The sequence below is a fragment of the Artemia franciscana genome, chromosome 3 (assembly GCF_032884065.1).
Source record: "Artemia franciscana chromosome 3, ASM3288406v1, whole genome shotgun sequence".
Lineage (NCBI taxonomy): Eukaryota > Metazoa > Arthropoda > Branchiopoda > Anostraca > Artemiidae > Artemia > Artemia franciscana.
The window spans coordinates 44,036,640-44,049,885 of record NC_088865.1 but is presented as its reverse complement, the minus strand read 5'-3'; the positions used below and the strand labels follow the sequence as shown (position 1 = coordinate 44,049,885).

General features: G+C 36.0%; 1 protein-coding gene across 2 annotated transcripts in view; it reads left to right on the top strand.

The window, feature by feature from the left end:
* LOC136025303 (calcitonin gene-related peptide type 1 receptor-like) overlaps window positions 1–13,246 on the top strand; it is a 264,444-nt gene that overhangs the window by 198,100 nt on the left and 53,098 nt on the right. For both annotated transcript variants that reach the window (XM_065701203.1, XM_065701204.1), the window contains exon 9: window positions 6,205–6,348. In XM_065701203.1, the coding sequence (XP_065557275.1) occupies window positions 6,205–6,348 (144 nt within the window). The remainder of the gene's footprint in view (window positions 1–6,204; window positions 6,349–13,246) is intronic.

Genomic DNA, 13,246 nt, shown 5'->3' with positions numbered 1-13,246 from the left:
CCACCCCTCATTTCTCAAAATCGTCTGATCAAAACTAAGAGAAAGCCATTTAGCCAAAAAAAATTAATATACTAATTTCATTTCAATAATTTATGTGCGGAGAGCCAAAATCAAACATGCATTAATTCAAAAACGTTCAGAAATTAAATAAAAAAAAAACTAGTTTTTTTAACTGAAAGTAAGGAGCGACATTAAAACTTAAAACGAACAGAAATTACTCTGTATATGAAATGGGTTGTCCCCTCCGCAGTCCCACGCTCTTTACGCTAAAGTTTTTAATTGTTTTAAAAAGTAGAATTGTGGCAAAGAGTCAAACTTTAGCGTAAAGAGCGAGGGACTGCGGAGGTTGACAACCCATTTCATATACGGAGTAATTTCTGTTCGTTTTAAGTTTTAATGTCGCTCCCTACTTTCAGTTAAAAAAACTAGTTTTTTTTTTATTTAATTAAAACAAGAGCAGCTCAAAGACTTTTCAATACAACTAAGTTTTAAAGTATAGATAACATTTTTTCGTCTACTACTCTGGTGAAATCACGGTGGCTTTTCAAATTAGTACTAAAATTTAAAGTGAATTTGATCGCATTCGGCTTTACTAAATATAAATCCAAACTGTAAATCCAAGTCCTCGGAAAATTATCGACTGGAGATAGAGCAGCCAAAGTCAGATTTTGGTAAGACTTTCCAAAATCTGACTGACCAGATATTAACATAAGCCCATGTGTGTATATTTTTTAGTTTTTTTTTTTTTTTAATGATCAGGGCAATCTAGCATGAACATGGAGAATGAACAATATGCCCAACTTCTGAATTTTACAATGCTTATTATTTAATCCTCAAATTTCGCTAAATCAAACAGTTCGTGGTAACGAACTGTAGTAAGGATTGTAGTAGTAATTGGAATTTTGATACCAATACCTGCATCAAAAGAATCGCATTTTAATGCTGATTTTAAATATATAAGTTTCATCAAGTTTAGTCTTACCCATCAAAAGTTACGAGCCTGAGAAAATTTGCGTTATTTTAGAAAATAGGGGGTAACGCCCCCTAGAAGTCATAGAATCTTAACGAAAATCACACCATCAGATTCAGCGTATCAGAGAACCCGACTGTAGACGTTTCAAGCTCCTATCTACAAAAATGTGGAATTTTGTTTTTTTTGCCAGAAGGCAGATCACGGATGCGTGTTTATTTGTTTTTTTGTTGTTTTTTTTTCCAGGGGTGATCGTATCGACCCAGTTGTCCTAGAATGTTGCAAGAGGGTTCATTCTAACGGAAATTAAAAATTCTAGTGCCCTTTTTAAGTGACCAAAAAAATTGGAGGGCACCTAGGCCCCCTCCCACACTAATTATTTCACCAAAGTCAACGAATCAAAATTCTGAGATAGCCATTTTATTCAGCGTAGTCGAAAAACCTTATAACTATGTCTTTGGGGACGACTTACTTCCCCACAGTCCCCATGGGAGGGGCAACAAGTTACAAACTTTGACCAATGCTTACATGTAGTAATGGTTATTGGGAAGTGTACAGGCGTTTTCAGGAGGATTTTTTTTTGGTTGGGGGAGGGGTTGAGAAGAGGTGGATATGTTGGGGAAACTTTCCATCGATAATTTGTCTTGGGGGAAGAAAATCTCCATGAAGGGAGCGCAGGATTTACTAGCATTATTTAAAAAAACAATGAAAAAATAAATATGAAAAAGTTCTTTCAGCTGGAAGTAAGGAACAGCATTAAAACTTAAAACAAACAGAAATTATTACCCATTTGAGAGGCTCACCTCCTCCTAATACCTCGCTCTTTACGCTTAAGTGTTTTTATTAATTTCAACTATTTATTCTATGGCTTCTCTGATTCTGGGATCTTTCTTAATAAATTGGGACAAAATTTAAGCTTTAGTGTAAAGAGCGAGGATCTGACAAGGGGGCGAACCCCCTCATATATGTAATAAAAATATGAGAATACAAAAGTTCTTTACGTAAGCTAATTTATAAGTTACAAATTAAAAGTTCTAGTTGCCTTTTTAATTAACAAAAAAATCGGAGGGCAACTAGGCTTCCTCCCCCGCTCTTTTTTTCTCAAAATCATTCGATCAAAATTATGAGAAAGCCATTAAGCCAAAAAAAATGCAAATTTCGTTTTAATTATTCCTCTGCGGAGAGCCGAAATCCAAACATGCATTGATTCAAAAACGTTCAGAAATTAAATAAAAAAACAAGTTTTTTTAACTGATAGTAAGGAGCGACATTAAAACTTAAAACGAACAGAAATTACTTCGTATATGAAAGAGGCTGCTTCCTCATCAACGCCCCGCTCTTTACGCTAAAGTTTTTTACTGTTTTAAAAAGAAGAATTGAGAGACAGAGTCAACATTCCCAGGATGATAAAAAGAAAATTAAGGCCTTAGCTTTTTTTGGTAGATTTAAGGGTGAGGAAAAGAGAAGATTTGAAAAAAGAGAAAATTGAACTTATTTTAAAATTTGTTAAATTGATATTTTAATTCTTGAATTATAAGTGCTCATTGATGAATTGTTACCAGTATTCAAATTTTTTGGATGATTTCAGGACTCCCAAACTGTAAATCCGTGATAATTCTATGCCATATGCAGGTATAATTCTCATTTTGCCTTTTCTTCTGCAGCATAGTTGCTAAGGAAGATTTTACTTTATTTTTTATCCGAACTATTGTAGATTAAAAGTAGTCATCCCCCTTTTCCCTGTTTATGCTTATGCACTTCTAGATAGTTCTTTTTCTATGTTCCAAAGAGATCCCTAATAAGGAATGTATGTTAAAATGAAACGGATGCTTCCACATTTTCATCCTATTTATAAATTAAATAAAAAAAGAAGTTTTTTTAACTGAAAGTAAGGAGCGACATTAAAACTTAAGAGGAACAGAAATTACTTCGTATATGAGAGGGGCTGCTTCCTTTACAACGCCCTGCTCTTTATGCTAAGTTTTGACTCTTTCTCTCAACTCTGCTTTTTAAAACAGTAAAAAAACTTTAGTGTAAAGAGGGGGGCGTTAATGAGGAAGCAGCCCCTTTCATATACGAAAAAATTTCTTTTCGCTTTAAGTTTTAATGTCGCTCCTTACTTTCAGTTTAAAAAAATTGTTTTTTATTTAATTTCCGAACGTTTTTGAATCAATGCATGTTTTGATTCTGGCTCTCCGCGGATGAATAATTAAAACGAAATTTGCATATTTATTTTTTTGTGGCTAAATAGCTTTCTCATTTTTTTGATCGAATGCTTTTGAGAAAAAAAGGAGCGGGGGAGGAGGCCTAGTTGCCCTCCTATTTTTTGGTTACTTAAAAAGGCAACTAGAACTTTTAATTTTTTACGAATATTTTTATTAGTAAAAGATATTCGTAACTTACAAAGTAACTTAGGTAACGAACTTTTTTATTCTCATGTTTTTATCACGTATATGAGGGGATTCACCCCCTCTTCAGTACGTCGCTCTTTACACTGAAGCTTAGATTTTGTCCCAATTCCTTAAGAATAACCCCTGAATCACAAAAGCCGTAGAATAAATAGTTGAAATTACTAAAAATACTTTAGCGTAGAGAGCGAGGTATTAGGAGGAGGTGAGCCCCTCATATACGTAATAATTTCTGTTCATTTTGAGTTTTAATGCTGCTCCTTACTTCCAGCTGAAAAATCTTTTCATATTTATTTTTTCATTGTTTTTTTTTTTAAATAATGCTAGAAAATCCTGCGCTCCCTTCATGGAAATTTACTTCCCCATGACAAAGTCCTCGACGGAAAAGTTCCCCAAACATATCCCCCTCTTCTCAACCCCTCCCCAACCAAAAAATCCCCCTGAAAACGTCTGTACACTTCCCAATAACCATTACTATGTGTAAGCACTTGTCAAAGTTTGTAACTTGTAGCCCCTCCCACGGGGACTGTGGGGGAGCAAGTCGTCCCTAAAGACATAGTTATAAGGTTTTTCGACTACGTTGAATAAAATGGCTATCACAAAATTTTGATCCGGAGACTTTAGGAAAATAATTAGCGTGGGAGGGAGCCTAGGTTCCCTCCAATTTTTGAGTCACTTAAAAAGGGCACTAGAATTTTTCATTTCCGTTAAAATGAGCCCTTTCGCAACATTCTAGGACCACTGGGTCAATACGATCACCCCTGGGGAAAAAAAAAAAAACGAACAAAAAAATAAACACGCATCCGTGATCTGCCTTTTGGCAAAAAATACAAAATTCCATATTTTTGTTGATAGAAGCTTGAAACTTCTATAATAGGGTTCTCTGATACGCTGAATCTGATGGTGTGATTTTCGTTAAGATTCTATGACTCTGATTGGGTTTTCCCCCTATTTTCTAAAATAAGACAAATTTTCTGAGGCTCGTAACTTTTGATGGGTAAAACTGAACTAGATGAAACTTATATATTTAAAATCAGCATTAAAATGCGATTCTTTTGACATAGCTATTGGTATCGAAATTCAAATTTTTTTAGAGTTTTGGTTACTATTGAGCCAGGTTGCTCCTTACTACAATTCGTTACCACGAACTGTTTGATAGAAAGAAAGTGTGGTCTTAACAAATAAAAATTAAATATAAAAAAACAAGTTTTTTAACTGAAAGTAAGGAGCGACATTAAAACTTAAACGAACAGAAATTACTTCTTATATGAAAGGGGCTGCTTCCTCATCAACGCCCCGCTCTTTACGCTAAAATGTGTTGTTGTTTTAAAAAGTAGGGTTGTGAGAAAGTGTAAAACTTTAGTGTAATGAGAGGGGTGTTGAGGAGGGGACAGCCCCTCCTCAACGCCGGAATAATTTCTACGTAATTATACGGAATAATTTCTGTTCGTTTTAAGTTTTAATGTCGCTCGTTACTTTCAGTTAAAAAAACTTGTTTTTTTATTTAATTTTTGAATGTTTTTTAATTAATGCAGGTTTTGATTTTGGCTCACCGTACATGGATACTTAAAACGAAAGTTGTATATTTTTTTTATTTTTTGGCCGAATGGCTTTCTCAAAGTTTTGATTGGACACTTTTGAAGAAAAAGGGGGCCGGGGAGGGGGCCTAATTGCCTATAATTTTTTTGTTACTTAAAAAGACCACTAGAACTTCTGGTTGTATTTACGAACATTTTTATCAGTAATAAATATATGTAAATTAAGAATTAACTCACGTAACGAACTTCTATATGCATATATTACCCATCGTATATTTGTATTATGTATATGAGAGAGTTCGCCCCCTCGTCAATACCTTGCCTTTTATACTAAAGTTCGAATTCTGTTCCAATTCTTTAAGAATGACCCCTGAATTATAAAGGCCGTTTAATTAGACTAAATAGGTCTTTTGAAATAACTAAAAATACTTTAGCGCAAAGAGCGAGGTATTGAGGAGGAGACAAACCCCCTCATATACGTAATAATTTCTGTTCGTCTTAGGTTTTAATGCGGCTCCTTACTTTCAGTTAAAAAAATTATTTTTTTATTTGTTTTCTCATTGTTTTTTAAATAATGCTGAAAAATCAAGCACCTGCTTTATGAAAATTCTCTTCCCCAAGATAAATTCCTCTATGGAAAATAGTCCCAAGTAACCCCCTCCCCCTGACTCTCTACGAGAAGCCCCCCTGAAAACGTTTGCATATTTCCCAATAACCATTACTGTATGTAAACAATCGGCAAAGTTCATAACTTGCAGCCCTTCCCCCGGGGAATGTGGGGGATTATGTCGTCCTCAAAGACATAGCTATTAAATTTTTCGACTATTTTGAACAAAATGGCTAGCTCAAAGTTTTGATCCGGTGACTTTGGAGAAAAATGAGCATGGGAGGGGGCCTAGTGTCCCCCTATTTTCGAAAACAAGGCAAATTTTCCCAGGATTGTAACTTTGGATTGGTAAGACTGAAAATAAAGAAATTATATATTTTAAATCAGCATAAAAAACTTATTTGTTTGATATATCTATTTGTATCAAAATGCTGTCTTTTAGAGGTTCAGTTACTATTAAGCCGGGTCGCTCCTTGCTACAGTTCGTTACCACGAACTTTTTGTTATCCTTCTTCTTCTTGCAACGAAGTTGCAGCTTCGTATGACTTATTCTTTTTTATATTCGTTTTTTTTATGTGTTCTGTTTTTCTTATTTTTCTTTTTTTTATTTCAGGCTCTTTTATTTAAGGGCGTTTTAGGACAAAATTCCTTTATTTAAGGACAAACAACCTTATATTTTAGGCTCTTGCAAAAATACAGATCTTAGTGGTAGAGAAGAATACTTAATGATTGAGTCGAATCCAAATGATCCTGATTACCCCAAAGATGTCAAGATGACTGCTTTGATTTCCTCTCAAAATGTCTTAAACTTGGATGGAAACCAAGGTAATTTTCACAGCTTGTTAAGAACATGTTCTGGAAAGTCCTCTGTCTTTTGAAGTACTAACTTGTCAATATCTAGTTTCAACTGACTTTCTTGGCATTGACGGTATTATAAACAAGGGGTTACCGATTCCGACAGTTGTGTACACTATATTGTATAAAGCGTGCCATGCTTGGAGCGAAGAGGCGCTGCGTGGTGGAAATCTTTTGAGTGCGCAAAAGAAATTGTAACCATGGTAACATAATAAGAGAAAACAAAAAAAATATAAGTTTTTTAATAGTACCGTCATTCAGAGCTAAAAGCTGTTACCTTAAAATGTGAGGTCATGGGGTGCATATCTAAAGATTTATTTCTGGGCAAAGGCTTCTTTTGGGAGAGAGAAGTTGCCCTCTAGTAATTTTAAAAATATTATAATATATTAAATAAACCTGAAAAGGATAACAGAGAGAAAATGGTCTATGTATTGCAAGGATATTTTTCTTCTTTTTTCCTTTTGGTAAAACATAAAGTTGGACAAGAGTAAGGGGTATATTTTAAATGAAATTTTATTAAATTAGCGTCAGTAAGGCCAATATTACGATATTTCTAGTTTTTAAGTTTATAGGGTGAGGTAGGTGCAAAAAATAAATATGTGCCCTGCAGGCCAGCCGCCAACGATTTGCCGGTGAGCTTTCACAGCCAGATGGGCACGGAAGCATAACGTGACAACTTAATTTTAGAGCTTGTTTTACGAATTTGTATTGTTTATCATGTGTTGTGTAATATTTTTTAAACTAACCGAGTAGTGTCTTAGCTAACTAGAAACTTCTTGTCACTATCACTTGAAGAAGAATATGGTATTGAAAACTTAAAGCATAACCACATCACCTTCACTTTTTTACAATTTGGTGTTCGACATCTATTTAAAAAACAATTTTCCAAAATGAGTTTTCAGACAGCTTAAAAACACATTTAGATTTGAGTTTTTAACAAATTTTCTGAGTTATGGCCACGGAAACCCTCCTTTTCGATGAAATATACCCCAAACCCCCCGGATGTGGTCCCCTCTTGTACCCCCAGTCAAAATACTGGAATTACGCCCATGTTTCTGAGAATCTGAGAAACATATTCTTAATGAATAAGTACCAATACAATTTCGTAAGTACCCAAATATTGCCTTGGGTAATATTTCTAAATATGATGGTAATGACTATTATATCACCAACTTAAAATAAGTTTGAAGCTTATGGAACTGTTAAGCACGTCCATAAGAACCATTCCACAAGACCACGTACATTGACAAACCCGACGAAGGAAGAAAGATTACTGGAAACGTTTCAATGAAATTCATAAAAAGTCTTTGAGACAGCTAGTCGTGACGTCAACGTTACAAAGGCATCTGTCCATTGTATAATAAGAAATTGTCAACGGATAAGTTACATTCCAAGATTATTTTGAACGTTCAATGACGATTATCCAGAGGAAGGGTACAGTGTTACGAGTGGTAGTTTGAACGATTTAACGATGATGCAGACTTTCCCATAAAGATTGTTCGAACTGATGAGGTGAAATTCAAACTAAATGGTTCAATTAACGGACACAATTGCTCCTACTGGGCCCTGAGAATCCACAGGATATGGTTCACCAACATTATAATTTACTAGGAATTACTGTGGTGTGGCTTATCTTCTGGAGGATTAAATTAACACAACGATTCTTTTTCGTCGCAACTATGACTGTTCCTATTTAGTTGAACTTGCTGCAATAGTTTGTCATTCCAAGCATTAGAGAGGAATTTGAACAGGAAGAGTTTTATTTCCAGCAAGATGAAGCACCTCGAAACAACCATCGTGATTTTAGATCCTTCCTTGGTGGAATTTCGCCAGACAGATGTATTCGATGGTGCCATATTTGGTATGTCATGAACAGTATTATGTCTACATCATGTCATGTTATGGACGCATGCCATGGACGGTGCCATGATGTGTGCTATTCCTACACGTCTGTCATCTGTCATCACTACACGTCTGTCATCACTACACGTTGTCAGCAGTGCCTGGAGTGGAACAAATATCAGTTTGAAAACTGATTTTTTGGGGAAATAGTTGAGTCATTAGCTGCTAAAATTTTCATACGTTTAGCTGCTAAAATGTGTATACATTTTTTTCGGACACCCTGTAGAACATACACTTCACAGACATACTTCAAAATCCAACTATGTAGACACCGACTAGAAAATTTTAAAGCAGTTTCCTAACAAGGTCAGAATATAATCTGGAAGGTAGAACCTCATCATATCAACGTATACCAAACGCAGAAGTGGACGAAGAACCGAGCCTTGTGATACCCCATAAGGGTATCACATTGTATAAATCACATTGTTATAGTATAAATCTATCTTCTATATATATAAAAATAAGTTGTCTGTGTGTCTGTCGAGTAACGTCATGTTTGTGTGTCGACTGAGGTCATGTTTGTCGACTGACGAAATTACAGACCGGGACATCGGGACACAAATGACGACCGGGACACCGAGACATCTACATATATAAAAATAAGTTGTATGTGTGTCTGTCGAGTGACGTCATGTTTGTGTGTCGACTGACGTCATGTTTGTCAACTGACGAAATTACAGACCGGGACATCGGGACACAAATGACGACCGGGACACCGGGACATAGGGAACATAAATGACGACAGAAACACTCAAAGAGAAAGCGACCGGGACACAAGGAATGTTCGATTAGCAATCACCATAAACACAGCACCGGGACACAAATGACGACCGGGACACAGGGAATATAAATGACGACCAGGACAGTCAAAGAGAAATTACAGACCGGTACACCAGAACACAAATGACGACCGGGACAAAATGACGACCGGGACACCGGGACACAGGGAATATAAATGACGACCGCGATACTCAAAGAGAAATTACAGACTGGGACACCGGGACACAAATGACGACCGGGACACAGGGAAACAACTACAACGGGGACGCCGGGGGGCACAGGGGGATATATAAATGACGACGGGGACACAGGGAATGTTTGATTAGCAATCACCATCAACAAAGCTCAAGGGCAATCATTAGATTTTTTTTCCCATGGACAATTATAAGTTGCATGCTCAAGAGTCGGTAAACCTGACAATCTATTTATATGCACAGACAATGGGACAGCCAAGAATGTTGTATATTCGCAAGTTTTACGTAGTTAAATATATATATATATATATATATATATATATATATATATATATATATATATATATATATATATATATATATATATATATATATATATATATATATATATATATATATATATATATATATATATATATGTATATATATATATATATATATATATATATATATATATATATATATATATATATATATATATATATATATATATATGTATATATATATATATATATATATATATATATATATATATATATATATATTTATATATATATATCTATTTATATTCACAGGTGGGACACAGGGACACAACTACAAAGGCGCGTAACTAATATGGCGCGCAACGACTTACGCGTGCAGGGGGCTTCGGGGGCGCTCGAAGCGCCCCCACCAACTAGGTGCTGGGGTGGCGCGAAGCGCCACCCCAACAGCTAGTATAAATATAAATATCACGAAGTTAACGAGGTGAATGGTAGCATGACCTATTGAGTAGCCTCTACTAGTGACGATGATAATCTCTACGAGTGGCGTCCATAAAAGTTGCGTTGAATTACTTTCTCTGGTATCTGGAAGAATAATGACAATATTGAGAAGGGACTCCAATTACCCGTATCTGACTTCCAACCTACTTTGAACAGAGGTTATACTTTAGCCTGTTATAGGGCCTCTGGAAAGGTTCTTGTTGTCACGGATATATTAATAATATGAAGCAGGAAACGATTTAGTATTTTGAACAATTTTTATAAATTCATCTTTTATGGTTTTTCAAACGAAACTCAAATCCTTCTCCCTAATCATCCACAAATTTATTCGACAGAAATGTTTTTGAATAATTCCTAGCGCTCAACTTAACTGGAGACCCTATTTTTGATAAAACTGACCAAATGATTGGCAACAACATTTTTATCACTTTCAGAAGTACCAGCAATGTCAATACAAGAAGAGTGGCTACAATGTTGCTATAGTATCACTTTTGCGCACACAGAAGTTCTAACTAAATATCACTTTTAATTTTGGCATCTCAGAAAATTTTTTCTGTTCTTTGACATTCTGAGCTCCTCGAAATCAATCAGATCCTGAGTATCCAGAGCTTGTTCACATAGCAGATCTCTTTTATTTCTCTCACTTATAGTTTTGTAAGTTATCCATAGTTTTTGTGATTTATGCTTCACCTGTCAGACTGCTCGTAATTGACATGTTTTATCCCAAATTGGCTGTAAGACAGAGCTTATTGTAAGCAAGTGAAGGATCGTCAGTTATTTCTGACACAGTGTCCGAGCTAAGATAGCTCAATGCATCAGCGAATGTATCCAGATTTTCTTTTCTAAATGCAAGAACCATTACTTTTTATTAACCTTGTTTAAACTTACTGTTAAGACAAATTAACTGAACCATTGCTGGAGGGAAGGTGTGAACTAGAATACACAGCCACATCTGCACAGCTATGATTCAAGTAAGTAGAATCAACGAAAAAAATCATCAAAATATGAAGCAGAATGACTTGATATTCTAGTTTGAACACAAGCTAAGGGATAAACATCCTTTGAAATCATGTAGTTAATAAAAATTAATTAGCACCTATCAGATTTAAAAGGTTATAATTAAAATTTCCCATTCACTTAAAATCCAAACCTGTTAAACCAAAACATATCGAAGCAGCTCATCAAAATCAACTCACTCAGGTGAACACTGGGTGGCTTATACATCATACTAACCAAAATCTTTTTTTTTTCATGTTCAATTTCCAGAGAAATAGTCTCTATCTTACCTTCATTCCAAACTCCAAAATCATGTCTAATTAAATACTTCTATTTATTTCTTATTAAATAATCCCAACCCACGACAGTTCGTAGATGTTTGAATCGTTACTTCCAAATCGTAAACTGAAAAAATAAGACGAGATAGATTGGTCAGAACCAATAGTTAGATGGCAATTCCAAGATTAGAGGCAAAGCGAATTGTCACTTCCTACTTCAGGTGGTCTGATATACAAACTCTAATGGAGAGGCTTAGAATTTGCAACAGGCAAATCATTGTGACCAACTCAGGTCTCAAAATAGTGTTAAATACAAAAAATACTATTAATAAATCCTGCTAAAGATTGGATATCATTCAACATCACGAGGGAAAACAAAAATTGACTTTCAAAATTGCAAAGAGCGAAGTAAAAGTTAAAAAACAAGACTACAAGGCAAGAAACAGAAAAAAGGTCATAATACCAAAAAAGAAAACAGGAAGCTATAGAGACTGTCCCTAAGTGATCTGATTCCCTAAGTGATCTAAAACTTCTATATGAATTTCTGAATCTCCTTTGAGACGAAACTCCTGATATCCCAGGGTAGGAAGCACAAAATTAGGTGGCATAGAATTTGTTTACTCAGGCAGGAAGGGTGGGGAACTGGGGTATGGGGTACAGTGAATATGTTGAAAGTAGAATAGCCAAGGCTCAGGTTTTTTTTCACAATTAAAAAAAGTCGACTGACTGAATCGTCTGAATTTGTCAGTCGAAATTTCAATACGACAGTCAGTTTTTAACGTTAAGCCCCAATATTCATGTTCTTTAAATCATAGAAGTCATTTTGGCTTCAGGAAAAATACCAGTGGAAAATTGGGATCGAAAAATCTTCTCAAGAGTACACCGAAGCGCTTAATCTGGCATAGAACCAGACAGTAAAAAGTTCCTGGAGGTTTTGTGCAATCCTGGACTTATCATGGTCACAACTTGATTTTCAGCACTTGGCGATGCTCTTCTACCAACATGAGTCAAAATCCTACAGAGATAGCCCCAAGAATGTTATCTCCGACTCATTATATATTCATGCCTACAAATATCATGCTACTGCGGGGAGGCAACCCATAGTAGATAAATTAGCTAAGAAGAGGTTTTTCAGCCTGAAAACGCACATCAAAACAGACCAAACCCAGAAGAATTATCCATTAATCAGAATCCCTTGCGAGTGCTGTGTCGTTTACTAGGCTATAACTTCCTTGAGGGGCACCACTCTTCAAGCTGGGATAGAGTTGACCGTAAGGCTCCCAGCCTTGCAGGTACCTAGAAAGGAAGGCAGCCCTTTTCAGACGTCGTTGTCGATAGATCTGGATCTTACGACCCGCCGCAGTTGTCCTCCTATAGAGGATCTTCCCACGATGGCGTTCTACGTCACCTTGCAATTCTAACCATTACTGAAAGAAGGTTTGCAACTCGTGGGACGTGTGGACACGCCGGTTGGCCCTGTTGAGTGTACATTTGAGAAGCCTTCTTCCTTCTCCACCTGTATTCCTGGCCCCGGGTGAGGGTGCCCCAGTTTCTATTATGGAACCCCCAGGGATTAGGTAACCCCTTGGTCCGTGCCTCTTATGGAGGTACCCTACATATCAGTGGGACGTCTCCCTATCACCATTCTGGGACACGCTGAGTTGTCTGGGGGAGGCCTCCAAAGAGCAGTAGACTCATAAACCTTTTTTTCGACTGAAATAAACTGAAAACTATTTAAGACCTGTCTGAAAATATATTTCCATTGTACCTAAAATGAACCAATAAAAATAAAACAAGAAAAGTGGTCGCAACAAAATTAACATTGCCAAAATACACTTCTGACAGCGCTACATATTTATCAACATATTACTGTTTTACTGTTTTAAAAAGAAGAATTGAGAGACAGAGTCAAACTTTAGCGTACAGAGCGGGGCGTTGATGAGGAAGCAGCCTC